This window comes from Podarcis muralis, chromosome 14, assembly GCF_964188315.1.
Source record: "Podarcis muralis chromosome 14, rPodMur119.hap1.1, whole genome shotgun sequence".
In the NCBI taxonomy this organism is placed as follows: Eukaryota; Metazoa; Chordata; class Lepidosauria; order Squamata; family Lacertidae; genus Podarcis; species Podarcis muralis.
The window spans coordinates 26,106,097-26,125,441 of NC_135668.1; the positions used below are offsets into that span (position 1 = coordinate 26,106,097).

The 19,345-nt window shown below is 47.4% G+C and overlaps 1 protein-coding gene across 2 annotated transcripts in view; it reads left to right on the plus strand.

Annotated features, from left to right (window-relative positions):
• RGMA (repulsive guidance molecule BMP co-receptor a) overlaps nt 1-18,615 on the plus strand; it is a 35,508-nt gene extending 16,893 nt beyond the window's left edge. For both annotated transcript variants that reach the window (XM_028705607.2, XM_028705608.2), the window contains 2 exons: nt 11,803-12,314; nt 13,364-18,615. In XM_028705607.2, coding sequence (XP_028561440.2) covers nt 11,803-12,314; nt 13,364-14,074 — 1,223 coding nt within the window. In that variant the 3' untranslated portion in view covers nt 14,075-18,615. The remainder of the gene's footprint in view (nt 1-11,802; nt 12,315-13,363) is intronic.
• The last annotated feature ends 730 nt before the right edge of the window (nt 18,616-19,345 follow it).

Below are 19,345 nucleotides of genomic sequence, written 5' to 3' on the forward strand. Positions count from 1 at the left end.
CAGGTTACAGACGCTTCAGGTTACAGACTCCCCTAACCCAGAAATAGTACCTCGGGTTAAGAACTTTGCTTCAGGATGAGAACAGAAATTGCACAGCAGCAGCAGGAGGCCCCATTAGATAAAGTGGTGCTTCAGGTTAAGAAAGTTTCAGGTTAAGAACAGACCTCCAGAACAAATTAAGTTCTTAACCCGAGGTACCACTGTATAGGGTTGTAGGGAGTCGGACAATTGGTCCTTCTAGTTCAGCAGCTCTCCAGGGTTTCAAGCAAGGTTTTCTCCCAGCCCGCCCTGGAGATGGTGGGGATTGAACCTGGGACCTTCTGCTTGCAAGGCAGATGCTCTACCACTGAGCTATGGCCCTTCCGTACTGCCAGGCAGTAAAATTTGATGGGGGTAATTTGGCAGTGGGGAGTGAACCTCAGGATTGCACAGGTGGAATATGCCAAAGGACCTCCCTACCTGTTCTGTCTCCTACTGTTTCTAGCCTTTTTGAAAGCTTGCAAGCCAGAGCAGGTAGCCGAAGGCTAGTGCCTCGAGTAACCGAGCTTCTATTTAACATTTGCTGCTAGTATTAATAGCGATAAGGGCTGCCATGCTGAATGAGATCAAAGGAAAAGGGACAGCTTTATATTCTTGCCTTGCAGGGGGGTTGGACTGCATGGTCCTCAGGGTCCCTTCCAACTTTACAATTCTATGATCCTGTCATACCTGATGCCCACTGTGGTTTCAAACAGAAAAGCCTGGCAGATGACGGCTACAAAGTTGTGCATAAGGACAGCCATTATAGCCTCCCTTGTCCCTTGTTAACCGCTAGTTCACACACTTATAATTTATACCCCAAACTTCAAATTACAGTTATGCTACCAGAACACCTAACAGAGCAGTAAGAAATAATAATAATAATCTATTGTTATTTAACAACAACAACAACAACAAATAAATAAATAAATAAATACAATACAATACAATACAATGATGGTGGTGATTTATTCACTTTGTTACCCACCCTCTGCCGTAAGGTCCCAATGTGGGTTACAGCAATTTAAGATGCAATACTGAAGCAGTCTCTAAAGCAAGTTGTGGTTCACAATTAGTTCTTTATTCATGTGGTCCAAGGTGTGTGTGTGTGTGTCTGTAAAAACCACAATTAAAAAGTGTACAGTATCTAACACAGCACATAACAGTTGCTACAACAGGTAGACAAATCATTAAGTGGTCCACCAAGATCCTCCGTGATTTTTGAGTGGTCCGTAGTTTGAGAGCCGCTGAGCTTAAACCAACCACAGTCCCAGGAACAGGGTGCATCGAAACTAACACTGCAATACAGCAATCCTGGTACAGTTGGATGCATTCTGACTTAACACAGCCAACGAAGAAAACTAAACTAAACTGAAGCAACAACAGCCCATTCAAATGGATGGCAAAATCAAATTGCTCTTAAGAGTTTAAAAAATAATTAAATGCTTACGTTAGCTGTTCTTATAAGCCTGGGAAAACGGACGTGTTTTTTGCCTGGCTCCTCAGTTAGGTGTGGAGGAGCTTACCTTTCTCAGCCTGAGGGCTGTATTGTCCTCTGGGGCAATCTTGGGGGGGGGGGCACGTGCCAGCGGTGGGTGGGGCCACAAACATGAATCTTACCTTTGTACAGTAGGGCTATTTTCCACACATGCTCACACACCCCTCATCGGGGCAAGCGAGGGGCATTATCAGGGTTCAAGGGCGCATTCCAGTTCCTCACCACTGACCTAAAGTGATAGCAAGGAAGTCTCCTTGGGGAGAGCACTTCCAAGGCATAGAGTCACCACGAAAAAGGTTCTGCTTCCGTCCCAGAAAAAAGGCTCCTTCTGGGCAGTGTGCTCTCTGATGTGGCGTAAGGGTGCAAGGATATAGTGTAAGAAACCCAGGGCTGCCAGCAAAACGGGGGTCGTGGGTCAAGGTCCTCCACCCCAACAGATTATGCATGGTGAGGGCAGGGGGGAGTGTATACCGTATTTTTTGCTCTATAAGACTCACCTTTTCCCTCCAAAAAAATAAGGGGAAATGTGTGTGCATCTTATGGAGCGAATGCAGGCTGCACAGCTATCCCAGAAGCCAGAACAGCAAGAGTGATCGCTGCTTTCACTGTGCAGCGATCCCTCTTGCTGTTCTGGCTTCTGAGATTCAGAATTTTTTTTCCCCTTGTTTTCCTCCTCCAAAAACTAGGTGCGTCTTGTGGTCTGGTGCGTCTTATAGAGCGAAAAATACAGTAAATAAATTCAGGGGGGAGAAAAGGAAGGACTTCATTACATTACTTATGGAAGTCACTGCCAGGAGTTTTGATGATGGCCTCTGGCTGAGATGACTTTGGTAGGGGATTCTCAAATGCAGGGAAAAGACTTGACCTATCAGTGACTATTAGTCAAACCTCCAGTTTCAGATGCAGTATACCCCTGGAAACCACGTGGAAGAGGATCTTTGTCTTCATCTGTTTTTAGGCTTCCTAGAAGCACCCGAGCCCTCTTCAATGCGTCCTGCTTGCGTGTGTTTATAACCCACATTTTCATAAAGTCACAGCAAGGTGGTAAGCAACATGCAGGATTATAATAAAATCAGTTAAACGTCAGTAAAACACGAGTGAACACTGGTTAGTTGAAAAGAAAAGAAACAAAGCCCTGTGAAGGCCTGTCTAAATAATACAGTTTTCAGAAGACATCTAAAAGAAGGCAGGGAGAAGCTGCTGAAGGTCGGCACAGGGCAGTGCTTGCCACAATAAAAACTCACTCCCAAGGTCAACCAAACCTCAGGGGCCTCATGGGGATCTCCATAAGTTATCCTAGATATCCTACAAGCGTAGAGTTTGAAGTGACCCTGAGGATCAAGTCCAATGTCCTGCAATTCAGGAATATGCAGTTGTCCCCATATGGGGATCAAACCTGCAACCTTGGCGTTATCAGCACCACGCTCTATCCAAGTGAGCTATCCAGTGCCCCATTGGAGAGTCTCGGTGATCAAGGTGGAGCTTGAAGGATCAGGTGGTCTTTAAGGTGCTGTGGGCCCAAGTTGTTCAGGCCTTTGTGAATGAACCCAAGAACCGGCCTGGTAGCAAATAGGCAAGCAATGCAGCAGAGGGGTTACCAGCGCATGGAGCACTGTGGCCTGGCTTGTTGTGGTCCAGCGTGTTAAGCCAGCCTGCAAGGGGTGACTGGGTGGAGAAGCTCACTTGCTCGACCTCAGCAACCCCAGTTGCCATTCTCACTGTTCTCCGCCAATTGGAGAGTGGCAGTCTGAAGGTTGGAGCCTTCTCTGCCAGGGGAACGTGAACCTCTGCAGGTACAGGAGGCAAGCAGGCAGAGCTAGTGCGCTTGTTCCCAGAACTACAACTCTGCGCACCAACAGAATGCCTCAGGAGTGAGGATGGCCCTGGGTGGCTGGGGAGATAGGTTTGCATTCAACTGCCAAATCACAACCTCAGTCCACATAAAACTGAAACGCAGCTATCCTTGGAAAAGTCTGCTTCTCTAAATGTTGCAATGCCACTTTCAAGCAAAAAAAGGGGGTGCAAAAAAAGCACATGTTATGGGAAGGTGTATACGGGAGAATATGCATGTTTGTGAAAATACCGTGCATTATATTAGAGAATAGTAGAGTCTTAAAATCACAGAATCGTAGCGTTGGAAAGGGATTGCATCTAGTCCAATTCCCTGCGGTGCAGGAATCTTTTGCCCAACGAATGCACTATAAAAATGCACGATATTAGGGGCGACAAAATGTGTGCATTGGGAATGCAGAGGGAAACGTATGCCTTTTCATTAAAAAAATAAATGTTACAAACTGATGAAGAAGAGGTGAACGGGAAAAATGAGAAAGCGAGAGAAACCAACATGGGCAGATTTTCCCCTCCCTACTAAGGAGGGCTTTGTGTGAGAACAGGACTCTGGGCGATGCTGGATGATCTGATCTGATCTGATGTAGTAACAGCTGCCTGGCTTGCTGTCCTACTACTCACGGCTTCTCTGTCAGTGATAGCCACAGATAAGAACTCGAGACAAGCCTTGCAGGATCAGGCCAATGACCCACCTAGCTCAGCATCCTGTTCTCCTGCTAGCTGACCCGATACCTGTGGTTAAGCCCACGGACAACCGCCCTCTGCCCACCTGGGATTCCCAGCAACCAGCATTCAGAGTCTCCAACAGTGGAGGTAGAACGTAGCCAGCTTGACTAATAGGTGGTGTCAGGAGAGGAGGAGAAGGGAAGGGCTATGAAAGGAACAGGGGGACAGAGAGGGGACCCAAACATGGTCCTAGACACAAGCTTTGGATGTGCACTTGAAAGGAAAACCATCTTTAAATCAAGGTTGTAAATTGCCAGTTGCTGTGGCTATTTAAGAATCAGCTCTGAAGGTGTCCAGTTCTCCTCCTTTCTTGGTCACAGCATCTGGGCAGGTGTGACGATCGGCTAAAAACTGTGGCCTAGTAACTTGCGTAGGTTATTGGCGTGGATATTTGGCTGATGAATGCTGCTGATACATCCTCTTTAACACGTGAAGCCCTCCTTATAAAAGTGCACTTTTCCCCACACCAACCTCTCCGCTTCCAGATGAGCTCCTGCTTAGACAGCTAGATCTTGCAGTAATACTTCAGCACTTCTGAAAGATGTTCCAGTGAGTTTCTAAGGGAGCGGGGACAGGAAGGGAGTTTTGCGGAGCGGGGACATCAGCAGAAACCCATTTCCCGCAAACGATTTGCCTCTTGATTTTGCTGAGAAGCCCAAGTTGTTGTGCTCTGCCAGACACCCATTTTTCTTCTTCTTTTTTAATCTTCAGCTCTTGATCCTTTATACCCCACCCTTCACTGGAATCAACACCTCCGCCTGAGAATGCTGCAATGTTTTGGCAGTGATCTGTTGTATGCATTTGTTTTTGTTGAGAGTTATGTGCCTGGGGCTCTTTTCCTGTACTCCTTTGGGATTGCATGTGTGCAAGGCAGAGCAAACGTGTGTGTGTGTGTGTGTGTGTGTGTGTGTGTGTGTGTGTGTGTGATTTGAGTTGAGCTGAACAATCCAAAAGCATGAATTCCCACAATGAAGCATCTTCCTGCCAATAATTTCATGGTGGAGGCAAGCTGAAGCTTCTTGAAGTCCCTGGAGCTGGAGTGAAATATGCAGGTGTTATTTATATGCAAAATCCCCGCCATAATGCAAGATTGTTTACTGCAAGAATCCAATAGAATCTGCACTGTGTATCTACACATGGAGGCACCCAGAGTAGAGAACAAGGTTTTTTTAAAAAAAATATTTTAACTTGTATCCCACCTGATTTTCAGAAGAAACTCAAGGCATCTAACAAATCCAGACATCATAACAATATTAAAATATATATTGCAATCCCTGCTTCCAAACCCTGTCATAACATCAAAGAATCAACTTTAAAAAAATTTAAAAAACACAAAACTATAGTAGCAATTCCAAAAAGGGCAATCGGGATTAAAACATAGGAACAGAAAATGAAAAACCCTTGCCTTTACTAGTTGCCTAAAATACCATATTGGTGGGTCCTCCTGATATACCTGGGTTGGCACAGGGTGGGCACCGCTGTGAGAAAAAAGGGGTCTTACTGTGAAAGGTTTTGCCATCACAGCAGCTGTTTCTCCAAGTTTTGCCAACCTGGTGCCCTCCAGATGTTTTGGACTAGAGCTCCGATCAGCCCCAGGCAGCACATAAACCAATCTTTGCCAGGCCTGGGGCATTTCCAAGTGGCCTTTTTATCTGCTCTGATTTGTTTTCGGGGAAGAATAGAAAACAATGGCTGTATAGCAAGCACGCATCCTGATTTGTTTGCACAGAGATTAGATGACATTGCATCAATGAAGGTGTTGCCCCACACTTTCTGGTAACTTTCCTTATCGCAAAAAAAAATCCAGTCTTTGGAGGGAAGCAAATTCATTGTGCAAGACCTCCCATTCAGTTGTAATTGTGCAACCTGAAGTTGCTGGTATGTGATTGAATCTTTCTTGAAAATTGGGACTGTCTTGAAGTGCCCCTTGTTGCTTTCTAGCTGCTAAGGGAAGATTTTGTGTGTGTGTTCTTCAGACTTTGGGCTTCAAAATTTGGACTGCAACTCCCATCATCCCTAGCAAGCAGAAACAGTGGTCAGGGATGATAGGAATTGTAGTCCCAAAACAGAGTGAGGAAAAGTTGGAAGTGAGATGCTGTGTTCTAGAGGAACCATGTTCTGGTCCTTAGGCACCATCTCCTAGGGGCCATGGGGGCTTCGGCCCCCACAATAAAGTATTTGAGGGGGCTGGGCCTTTGGGGGTGAAGTCAGACTGTTCGAAGGTTACAGAGCGTGCTGTGGTTGTGGAGACCGATGCAGGAGAGACATGTTTAGTTTCAGCTGGGGCAGACGAAGACATCCAGTCTGCTCTGCTACAGAGGCACTACAGTGTTTCTTCTCTCTGCGCTCCTCCCAACCATCATTCCTTCTCTGGTCATTGCTATGGATGCACAACCTGACTGTCTCTCTTGTCTGCAACCACAGGGCAAGGTTGATGTTGCCAACCTTCTCAAATTTGCATACTGTTTAACGGGCCTGATCCCTGAAGCTGGCTCCCCGTAGAGCACATCCTTGCGGAACATCTCTTTAGTTTTTAAAGTATTTTTTAAAAAATCTAACTAACTTGGGTATAAGTGAGGAGGGATATTCAGCTCCTTAGAGCACAGGTGAGGCACTCTCTGTAGCCAGGTCTTGAGACTCTCATCAGACCATATTCCTTACCAGCCCTCTGCCTACTTTTGCTTCTGGTCCATGATGCCCAGTTGTCCACATGGGGATGTGTCACTCAGGTTGGAAAAACCAGCCCTGCTTTAAGAGGAAAGGCAGGAAGGATGCAAATGTCAAGAACATCGTGGAATCCCAGCCCTAAAATCTTCCAGGTGCCCCCCCCCGAAAAAGATTCTCTCCTCTCTGCACCCTGCAACCTCTGCTCCATTACACAATAAAAATCGCCATGTAAGGAATGTTGGCTCTGTTTTCACCCCCTCCTCTACTTTCACGCCTCTCCCTCTGCTCTTGAAATCTGACCCGATTCCTTTGCACGTGGTGGTAACTTTATTGGCCTGTATTGAGTCCTCCTTTTCTTTTTCACCCAAAAGATTTTGCAGATTTCATTGTCTCTCTTCCTTCAGCCAACCCCTTAGCTAGGGTCTCTGGGGGTCTTCCCACCCTTCCCCCAGTCCCTTTCCCCCCCTTCAAATCAGTTTTATGGGACCCTTTCCCCCTGCTCCCTGATTTTTTTGTCATGCAAACAAGCCTGTGATAATCGCCCTATTCTTTGGCAAAGGTCTTCAGCTCAATGATTAGCAGTTCAAAGGCTCAGAAGCTTAATGGCCTGTCAGGGCCGGCCCACAAACCCCATTCATTCCTGCTCTGGTCATTGGCAAGTCCGGCCTGCCTCCTGTGGGTCCCTTTCAGCCTTGCCATGCCTATGGAGGGGTGCTGTTCAAAGCAGGCATCAATCACGCCTCCACCAGGACAGGAGGGCTGGGGCAAGGGAGGCTCCAGGCAACAGTGCATAGAGAAGAGGTTGTCTCCCTCTCATATAATACGCAGCAGTTGGAACAGCTCAGTCAGTAGAGCATGAGGCTCTTAACCACAGGGTTGTGAGTTTGAGCCCCATCTTGGGCAAAAGATTCCTGCATTGCAGGGAGTTGGACTAGATCAGGCATCTCCAACCTTCGGCCCTCCAGATGTTTTGGACTACAATTCCCATCATCCCTGACCACTGGTCCCGTTAGCTAGGGATCATGGGAGTTGTAGGCCAAAACATCTGGAGGGCTGCAAGTTGGGGATACCTGGACTAGATGACTCTTGGGCTCCCTTCCAATTCTATGAATTCTTTAGGGGAAGCCATGGCTGCTTAAAAGGCTGCTTTAAATGTATGGTGTGGGTGGCCTGATGTTCTCTGCCTTTTTATGCATTGCATCCTGTTCTCACAGCCTCTGGGTGCAACAGCCCCTCTCCCCACTTGTGATTCTCAGCAACTGGTATTCACACCCCCAAACCTGGAAAAATATGTGCCAACCTTGGAGCTGATGTATGTATTTTGGACCAACTAGTGCATTATGGCAGATACTGTCATAGACTAAAGTTCACTTCATTGGCAGATTAGCACATGGGTTTATCTTGCACAGGGCAAGCAGTGAAGTTAGAGCAGTGATGGCCAAACTTGGCCCTCCAGCTGTTTGGGGACTACAACTCCCATCATCCTGTTAGCTAGGGGTGATGGGAGTTGTAGTCCCAAAACAGCTGGAGGGCCTAGTTTTTCCATCACTGGGTTAGAAGGAAATGAAATGCAAAAGCAATGTGCAGACTAAAGCTTAGAGCTCCCTTCCCCAAACCTGCTGCACATCAGATGTTTTGGACTACGACTCCCCCAAGCACCAGGCAGCATAGTTCCATCGGCAGAGCATGAGACCCTTAACCACAGGGTTGTGGGTTCAAGCCCCACGGGTGAAAGATTCCTGCGTTGTGGGGGGTTGGAGTAGATTATCCTTATGGTCCCCTCCAACTCTACAATTATGTGATTCTATCTGTGGGGCACCAGACTGGGGAAGCCTATCTTCGATGTGTGTAATGGTTACGTGGCCGTTTAAAAAGCAAACACAAACATCCCGGGATTAAAGCCTGCAGCAACATCCTGCATTTATTTATCCTCTGTGCCCGTGCGGACTCAAACCGTACACACAGCCAGATAATACTGGATTTGCTTTTGCGCAGACTGTGGCACAGGGGCAGCCTCTCGTTTCGCTCACCCGCCCCCCACTGCACCCCCCAGGTCCTGTGGTTCAGTTTTTCCTTCTCCCTGAGCATTTGGAGCCAGCGAGGCCCGCTCCTGTGCTAAGTCATCCGCGGCCGAAACGCAGATGTATTGTGAGTCGATGGAAAATGGATTATGTGAAATTGAACAAACAGGGTTTTCTTGGCTGTGGATCAAATCCGTTTGTCCAGAGCTGCGCCAAAGCTGCTGGCTGTACGGAGCGTGTTGCCCTGAGGGTGGGTGGAAAGGAGGGGAAGAGATGGAGTTACGGCAAGCGGGCATTGGCTCTGTCTTGGCTCTCCCAGATTCCAGATGGGAGACTGGAGGAGCGGTGGGAAGACAGGGAAGACAGGATCCCCACAATCTAGACCGCACTGATTCACTAGCCATGATGGCTGTGCTCTGCCTGCACAGCCAGAGACAGTACAGTGGTACCTTGGGTTACAGACGCTTCAGGTTACAGACGCTTCAGGTTACAGACTCTGCAAACCCAGGAATAGTACCTTGGGTTAAGAACTTTGCTTCAGGATGAGAACAGAAATCGCACGACGGCAGTGGGAGGCCCCATTAGCTAAAGTGGTACCTCAGGTTAAGAACAGTTTCAGGTTAAGAACGGACCCCCAGAATGAATTAAGTTCTTAACCCGAGGTACCACTATAAATGCTTCTGAATGTTGCTGGAAGCCACAGGCAGGGAGAGTGCTTGTGTGGTTCCCACAGGCATCTGATTGGCCACAGTGAGAACAGGATGCTACACTAGATAGGCCATTGGCCTGATCCAGCAGGGTTCTTGACTCAGAGCAATTGGGGGGCAGCTGCAGTGGCCAGTGTTAGAAACTCAGATATTTAAGCCAGGCGCCAAATAGCTCCTTCAACCAAGGTTACAGTCACCCAAACTGAATGTCTAGTTGCCATTTTGGGGCAAGGCTGCCCGAAAGCCTTGCTTTTCAAACGATGGACTGACTGTGATTGATTCTGTTCAGATGGCAGCGTTGAGCTAGGTTAAGAACGTTGAGAACGTAAAAGAAGAAAAGTCACTTGATCCAGGGACAGTCCATATCTATATAGGCCTATTCCTACCTCTTTCTTAATGGTGACATGGACCATTCATAAAATATAATAATATCTTTCACAGCTGTGAGCAGGGCAGGTGGGTAAGTGAAGACATGTGACAATAATTCACCATAACATTGTTCACTGGTCCTGCTCAGGCTGCACAGAAAAAGCATTTGGGTTCCTGAAATTCATTCTGACTGTGCAGATAAAATACAACTGATAGAATGCAACAGGATGTGGTATTCATGATCCCCAGGCATTCACTGTTAGATGGGGGAGATGTCAAGCATCGAGAGGTTAAGGGAATGGTTTGTGGAGACTCCCAAGGGTCGGCCTGGGAGGAGGTAGTTACATCACAAGGCTGAGGTTCCTCACTCCTACAGTAATCCTTACAACAATCCTTGGACTGTAAGCTGGTTGGGGCAGGGACCTCCCCTTTTATACTATGCATGTCCTACACAGGTCCTTAAATTCTGCTTCAAGGATGATTGAGATAATGTGAGCTGTGTGCTTTGTACACCTACAATCCTGCCCAGCTGGGGATTTCAGAGCAGAGAATTCTGGATTTGCACCTCAGGCTCTCGGCTAAGATAAATATCGCCACCTCTCACACCACTATCCAGCCTGGATTTCCCTTGTGGTATTGTGGGGTGTCAGCATAGTTGCTGTAATAGATTTCTCCTCTGCTGTTTTGTGCTACCCATTCCACATGTCTCCCTCCCTCTGCACACACACCCAGCAAATTGAGAGATCTTGACTCTTCTGCACCAGCGGGCCAAGGGGGTTGAGTCACGCTGGTGTTTTGCAATCTGAAGGCATTGGCACTGAGCAGAGGTGCTGAAGGCGGCCCTCTGTCAACCAATTAGGGTGGCCAACCAGCTGCAGCAGAGCTTGAGTGGCCCAGCGATGCTCAGTTCTCAGTAAAAGCCTTTATCTCCTTCAAGCAGGATGGAAATCAGTGAGGAGGGGCTGCTTCTGGCTCTCAGATCAGGTGCATTAATGAGAGCTCGTTCAGATTTGGGGGGCAGGTTTGATGACACAGACCCGTCCAATATCCTGGAGAACCACTGCTGGCCAATGTAGACACAGAACTGAACTAGCTGGACCAATGACCTGATTCAGTATTTTAGACAGCTCCTGACGCTCCAGGGAGAAGGTTCTCTTGTTGAGGAAAGAGCACACAGGACTGACTCCTGGAATTTATACCAGGCTTGGCCAATCAGGCAGCTTCATGCTGCCTGTCAGTTACAGGAGAAGATGCCCGTTATTCCGTTCTACAGCTGAAGGGGCTGCTTGTAAGATGACCTGCTTATTGAGTCTTCATCCTGGTTCGTAGGGAGATTAGATGACATTGGCTGTTCAGTGAGCACACATTCTGATCTGCTTGTGGAGAGGTTAGACAACTTTGCATCAAAGCAAGGGTTACCCCGAACTTTTCCAATGCATTGTCACATTGCTTTTTCTTATTCCACACTTTTCGGAGCATTCCCCTGTCAGTGTCCAATATGCAATAAGTGTGTGTGGGTTGTTTTTTTAAAGGGGATTTGTTGTGTAGGTTGACACGAGTGCTTCAATTCACTTTAAAAGCACAAACCTAAAGTTCTAGTCTGCGTTTGAATCTGTCCTGCAAAATAGTGACAGTCTGAGAGGTTGGGGAAAAGTATGGCTTTTGCATTTGTTCTTTTTCCTCTCTCTCTCTCTCTCAAATACACACACGTCTTATTGAAAGTTTATGTATGACACCTGGCTTTGGAAATTTGGCCTTATATGGAGTCGTGTATGTGAAACAACACATCAAGCTGTTTTCCCCAGAACTTAAAACTACATAAAACCTTTAGGAAAACATCTCCCCCTACTAGCCTTGAACAGTTTCTTCCCTCTCTTTCCCCCACATAGTTATTCTCAAAATCTCTCCGTGTTTTAAAGGTGTCTGCCTTGTTTCCTTTCCCCCACAGTGACGTCTCAGTGCAAAATCATGAAGTGCAATTCTGAGTTCTTGGCGGCCACGTCGGGGCCCCACCACGTGGGGGCAGAGGACACCCCCGAGTTCTGCACGGCCCTCCGGGCCTACGCTCACTGCACTCACCGTACCGCCCGCACCTGCCGCGGAGACCTGGCTTACCACTCCGCCGTCCACGGCATCGACGACCTGATGGCCCAGCACAACTGCTCCAAAGATGGCCCCACTTCCCAGCCGCGGGTCCGCCCTCTGCCCCGAGGCGACAGCCAGGAGCGCTCCGACAGCCCGGAAATCTGCCATTATGAGAAGAGCTTCCACAAACACTCTCCTCCTCCCAACTATACGCATTGTGGGCTGTTTGGAGACCCCCACCTGAGGACTTTTTCTGACAGTTTCCAGACTTGCATAGTCCAAGGGGCGTGGCCGCTCATCAACAACAACTACCTGAACGTGCAGGTCACCAACACACCTGTCTTACCCGGTTCCACGGCGACAGCTACTAGCAAGGTAAAGGCATGACCTATTCAGTGCCTGTTATTTCAAGATGGCCACTTCTGTGTCTCTCATAGCTGAATAAAGTAGGCACATCTCTAGGTCCACATTCACGCCCTGTGTTTGAAATTTCCCCAGGTGCCAGGTGCATTTTGCAATTGGCATGGGTCTAGAAGAGCTTATTTCTTGCATTGATATCCCACCTTTTTCTCCAAGGAGTACATGGTTTACCCCCTCCCCAGTTAACCCCTACAACAGTCCTATGAGGTAGGTTAAGAAGCTGTGACTGGCCCAAGGTCACCCAGTGAGCTTCCTCACTGAGAGGGGATTTGAACCCTGATCTCCCAGGTCCTAGTCAGACACTCTAACCACTACACCACACTGGCTTCCTAGAGTACTTCTGCTATGCGGCAGCTCTATAAATTAAGTAGGTAAAAAAATACAGGGAAAGCAAAATGTCACTTAGAGAAGGATCCAAAATATTTCCCTTGAATTTGATTTATTCTGGATTGTTGTATTCAATGTTTTGGAGATTTTTTTTTCTTTCAAACATAAAGCAGATTAGAAATGAAATGAATAATAATAGCAAATTTTTAAAAATTCTACAGGGGGGGGGAATGGTGTCTAGGCATTCCATTGTGCCACTGCAACCTAGATTTAAGGTGCCGTTTGGCAATTAGCTTATGTAACTGAGTTTCTAACGCTGGTCACACCATGTATTTAAAGCACTAGGATATCACTTTATACCTGCAAGGGATTCTGGGTGTTGTGGTTTGTTAAGGGTGCTGAGAGCTGTTCTCTCCCCTTCCCCGCCGAGCTACAATTCCTAGAGTGGATTAACAATCATTCCCCTTTCCCCAGGGAGTTCTGGGACTACAGGTCCCATCATCCCCAGCCACTGGCCATGGTGGCTGGGACCGGGAGGCAAGTTAGCTACCCCTCCACTGAAGGGACAGAAGTGTATGAGTGGCTATGGTTGGATCAATGAGCTCTTACCAATCTCAGTAACTCTCCCTTTTCATACCATCTCTCTCCCCACCCTCCAACCTTTCTTCCCTATTTAGCTCACCATAATTTTCAAGAGCTTCCAAGAATGCGTGGAGCAGAAAGTCTACCAGGCCGAAACGGATGAACTCCCAGCGGCCTTTGCCGATGGCTCCAAGAACGGGGGCGACAAGCATGGCGCCAACAGCCTGAAGATCACTGAGAAGGTGTCCGGCCAACACATTGAGATCCAGGCCAAGTATATTGGCACTACCATTGTGGTGAGGCAGGTCGGCCGCTACCTCACCTTTGCTGTGAGGATGCCCGAAGAAGTGGTGAAAGCGGTTGAAGACGGAGACAACCAGGGCCTCTACCTCTGTCTCTGGGGTTGCCCGCTCAACCAGCAGATAGACTTCCAGGCCTTTCGTTCGACCGCACAGACCACAGAGAACCGGGCTCGCCAGAAAGGGGCCAGCTCTCCGTCTCCGCCAGAGTATTTCACCTATGAGACAGCCACAGCAAAGTGCCGGGAGAAGCTTCCGGTGGAGGACTTATACTTCCAGTCCTGTGTCTTTGACCTCTTGACGACGGGCGACGTCAACTTTACCCTTGCTGCTTACTATGCCTTTGAAGACGTCAAAATGCTGCACTCCAACAAAGACAAATTGCACCTCTACGAACGGACACGAGACTTGGAGACAGGCAATACGGCCCCCTTGGAGCCTCCCACGCTTCTCCTTTTTCTGGGGGTGTTGGCATGCTTGAGCCAGTGGACAGCTGTTTTCCTATAGGCCGTCATCTGTGGCAGACCTCCTGAGTCTGGAAAAACAAGAGAACAATTGTACTGGGTAACTAAGAGGCTGAGCCAGCTGAGAGCGAACAGTTTTAGTGACTGCTTTTTCTCCAGGGGGGAAAAAACTCCAGAAAAAGCAATTGATCGAATAGGATTGAACCTTCTTTCCAAGTGAAGGCCTCCTTTTATGTTAAAGAGTTCTGAACTTGTGGTTGACCCCTGCTCTTGTTCCCTTCCTCCTCTGATAGGAAAGGATAATGGGAGGCTTCTCACTCTCCCCCCACCCCGATCCCTCCATGTTTGCTGTACTACAAATGGTTGTGGTGATTGTGACATTGGCGTTTGTGTAAAAGTCAAAGTAGGCTGCTGCTTTTTTTTTAGACAGGCAGTGGCAGGTTGCCAGTTCCTGAAATGAACTACAGGATCATGACTGAACAGAGGTGAAAGAAAGAAAGAAAGAAAGAAAGAAAGAAAGAAAGAAAGAAAGAAAGAAAGAAAGATCCGTTCAAAGGGTTATGTGCGAGCAGAGCTTAATCAGGCATGGGCAGCAGAAGAGTCGTGTTCTCTCCTCCACAGCTGGCTTCTAGTTCAATGCACCTGCTTTTCCCGGGGTGGGCCGAACGCTCTTGGCAAACTGGCTCTCATGTGCTCACACCCTCACACATGTGAGACTTGCCATTGCACGTGCAAACAGCTGTGGGTGCACACCCAGTTTCTGTGATCTTGTTTGTGTGCAGCTGCTGGCAGCTGCCTTTGCACAGGTGGGTGGGGAAAAGGATGAGCATTAGGCCTTCTCCTCCTCTGGCCCCAGAGGGACGGTGTACAGGAGACCCAAAGAACGTGCTTCTTCCCGCCTTCTCAGCATCCAGCAATGGGGGAACCCTAAGGGGATGATAGTCCCTTTTAACGGAAAGAACAGAATTCCAATAGGGAAGGCATTGTGGGATGATGCTGTGCTTTTTGACGTGGATCCAGCATTACCTTTGTAGAAGGCCTTCCCTACAGCTCAGATCTTTGTTTTTCTTCAAGGATTGCTATCTATTTGCTAATTCCTCTTTCCTCCTATCCTCCTCTGGTGCTTTCAGAGGGGTAAAACAAGGCCAGTATTTCGGTGGCCCAAAGTGCCACTTCCTTTTTGGTACAACCAAGGCTACCGTGGTGTCCAAGAAATGGGCATCAAGAACTTGCTTCCTTTCAAAGTCCTTTGCTTAGGTGACCCAAAATCCTCCTTGGGGTTTTTGTGCTGTAGAGAACAAATCACACCAAGCCATCGGGAGACCTGGGGAGAAGCTTCAGAGTTCCCAAAAGGCTTGCTTGTTTTCCCTACACTCCAGTTTGATTCCCAAGCCTATGTTTGAAGGTTGCAGTTGCCCCCTGAAATCCTCTTTTATGCATGAACCACAGGTGTGGTGATCAGATGATCCATCCTTCCTGCTGAAGAGAAGCCCTCTGAGGAGGCTACCTGCTGGATCTCTGCATTCCTGCTCTGGGTTTGCAGAAATTCAGGAAGTAGATTCCTTAGAAAATGGGTAAAGTCTTACCGTTGCTCACTTTAAACTAGTGCTGTGCTGATATCAGTTCTCCAGTTTGCTTTGTTTTCTTCCCCTGCTAAAGATGCTTCAGTTTTTATATCTCATTCTCAGGGTGCTTCAGTAGTGCATGTGTGCAAGGTTTGGGACTCAGGGTTGCAAAGTGCCCAAGAGTAGTCTTTGTTTTATTTCCAGTAATATTCTCCAGCCTTTATGCAGCCTCCCCAGCTGCCTGGGCTTCCTGATCTGAAAAAAGCCCAAGGGAGGAGTTGCCTCTTGATGTCTTCCCCTGGGCTTTGATTGACATGCAGGCACCCAGGAAGGCTGCAGAGCACAGACCACCAGTGAGATGATTTGTGGAATAAAAGAAAGGTCACTCACAAGCACCCTTAACCACCTCCAAAGTAAGGGAAGCCCAACAAAAACCCCTGCACCCAACTCATGAGAATTTAATCAGAAGTATTTCTTCCCTGTGATAATTTTTGATTTTCCCCCCTTTCTCATTAATTGGTAGAAAAGGGTCAAATAAAATGCAGTAATGTTTTTTTCTTCTTCAGCACAGCACTATTCAAAATATTGACCTTTTCAGGTTTGAGAGCAAACCATACCTATATTTTATTTTTTTTGTGGGTGGTGGCAGGGGAAGTAAGCCTCAATATTTTGGAAAAGTCTTAAACAGTTTGGCGTGCCTGATCTCCTTTGCGTCTCATCACCTTGTCTTCCTGCATAGAAGCTTCCAAGCCAGGGAGTGTCTAGGAAAACTCTTACTGACCCTGGATAGAGATTTCAGGCAAATGGCATCTTCAGCTTGGATCCCCTGGCCCCTCACTCTCTTTGGCAACTCACTGTGTGACATTTCAAGCCTCTTCCACTTTTCCCATCCTCACATAGGGCCACATTGTACGTGTCAAACACAATCTGTGCACCAGCCATGCCAGTTTTGTGGTGGAAATTCCCAGATGTGTCCAGCCAGCAGGTCAACCACGGAAGACAAGCTTGAGGTGCTCCTTGGACCATCCCAAAGCCCAGAAGATGCACACCCATAAAACACAGCCATCGACATTGCTCCACAGTGACTGCACACCTGTATATTTCATTATTTGTACACGCAGTGACTTGCATATATGCAAAATGTCACATGTGGCAACCTTTGTGTGGGTGTTGTGCTGTTTCCTATACAGAAGCTTTTTCTCTGTGGGAAAGAGATGGAGCTCATAACCCCAAGTTTTTTCATTTGTTTGCTGCATCATCTCCTCTGCCCCAAGGAGACCCTTGTAGTGGACCAGAGGACTAAGCTATCAAAGAGCAGCATCTTTGAGGAACCAGCTCACATGGAAGGTGTTACCCCCATAATACTCTGCGATCGATTGAAATTTGCCCGGCAGTCAAACTTCCACCCACCAGCATCTCTGCCACCCACACTGAAAAAGCAGCAGAGGAACACAATTTAGTAGCCATTTGATGTATAGGATTGTGTCTTCTAATATATAGAGTGCCCTCACATTGGTGACTGTACAGGGGTGTAGTTTTCTTTTCCTTCCTGAACGGTTTAAAGAAAAATACATGTTGACTGTTTCATTCTATGGTTTGCTCACTGATGGCCCTTTCCTCCTCCTCTCATCATTGATCTTGAAATTGGGAGCTCTCAACTTGAGCTGTGAAGTGTGCAAACTTGGGAGTCATGTGGAAGGAACGAGGAGATTGGGAGATGCTGAGGCTGAAAACTGGGACTTGGCCTTCATGTACTCTAGAACAGTGTTTCCCAACCTTGGGCCTCCAGCTGTTTCTGGACTACAACTCCCATCACCCCTAGCTAGCAAGACCAGTGGTCAGGGATGATGGGAATTGTAGTTCAAAAACAGCTGGAGGCCCAAGGTTGGGAAACACTGCTCTAGAAGAGCTCACTGTAGCCAGAGGGGCTACAAAGTATTTCTCCTCCAGATGTTGCTGGACTTCAAGTCCCATCAGCCTGCAAGCCAGTATGGTCAACTAACTGTCAGGGCTAATGGGAGTTGGAGTCCCAACAATCTCTGGAGGGCCACAGCTTCTCTGTCCTTGGTGTGCAAGTTGAGCTCACCACCTTGGTGGTTCATTCTAATCCACCGGCAACTCGCAACAGCTAATGCTGCTTGTGTTTCAAAATTGTGGGTGCTACTCAGAGTAGACTCAATGAAATTCATAGACCAAAGTTGGCCATGTCCATTAATTTCAACAGGCATACTCTGAGTAGGAGCAATATTGGAGACAAGGCTCATAAGCTTCATTTCGCCATACTTAGTTTAAAATTGTCTTCCTTGGAAAAATGGAGGCCACGTTCACAGCATACATTTAAAGCACTGTGGTGACCATGTTAAAAAAGTTGTGGCTTCTCCCAGAGAATCCTGGAAATTGGATATTTTGTTAAGGGTTCTCAGAGTTGTTAGGAGACCTCAACACACATTCCCTCACAGAGCTACAATTCCCAGAGTTCCCTGGGAAGAGGGATTGATTGGTTTAACAATCTGAGAATGGTAGCTCTGGTGGGGAATTAGGGTGTCTCCTCACACCTCTTAACAGACCACAGCTCCCCAAATTCTTGGGGTTAAGACCAAAGTGTTACCATAGTGCTTTAAATGTATGTGGCTTTTGTAAGGTCTTCAAATTAGGTAGTGATGGCCCTTCTTCATAGCCGCTCCTCCTCCTCCTCCTCTCCTGTTGACCTCACAATCCAAAAAGTTCAACAAGGTTTTCCAACTATAAGAATATCTCTAATGTTAAAAAGTATTTTTTTAAGCACTTTATTTTGGTTTACATTATAGGGCTCATTCTGGCTTGCAGGTGAAGTGAAGCCGATAAAAACCCAATGGATTTTTTAAAAAACAAAAACACAAGGGGGAGGGGAGAGATACAATTCCAGCCTCACTGACCCTTTTCCTTCCCAGCTTCTTTTGTGTGTGTGTGTAGAATTTTGTCTGTAAATACTGTAAATTATTTATTGATGAAAAGTGCAAGTAAAACATTTTCTTCCCAACCATATGGACAGTGAATTCCTTTCTTGTGATGCAGTTTTTTGTAGGAGTGAGAAAAGTCGCAAACCATGTGCCTTCCCTGCCTTTTTGTTAACTGCTTAGCCTGCCTTCCCCCAACCCAGTGGTCTTTGGATGGTTTGTGGTACTACTCCCATCAGCCCCAGGCAGTGGGAGGTCTCTCAAAGAACTGTAACGTGTTCCCGATCTGTCCTAACCCTAGGGATGCTCACACCTGTATAGTTTGTGTACCTGTGTACTTACTAGCTCGTCTGTGCAGATCAACAAACATACACTCTTTCCCACAAGCGTGTATGTGTAGAGGCAGCTTGTACCTGTGTTCTGTGTTGTGTGTGAATCAGCTTACTGAAACTTCCGGCTAAATTATTAAGGAACTAATGTTGATTCCTCCCCCCCACCCCTTTGTACAAAACAAAACCACCCCATAGCTGTTCCTTTTGAGTAAGTGATTTTTTAGAGTTGCGGCCGTCGAATTTCTAGAACTTTTGCCAAGTATGTTTCAGCTGAAGTGTGATCTAGGAACTGTAAAAATACAAGCACCCGGTTGGCTCAAGCCAGCAGCCCCTTCAGTCCATTGTCTTCTCGCAGTGACCAGCCCCAGATGCCTCTGGGAATCCCTGAAGGAAGACATGAACACAACAGCACTCTGCCCACTTACAGTTCTCGGCAACTGGTGTGCAGAGGCCTGCCACCTCCAATAGGTAAAGGGACCCC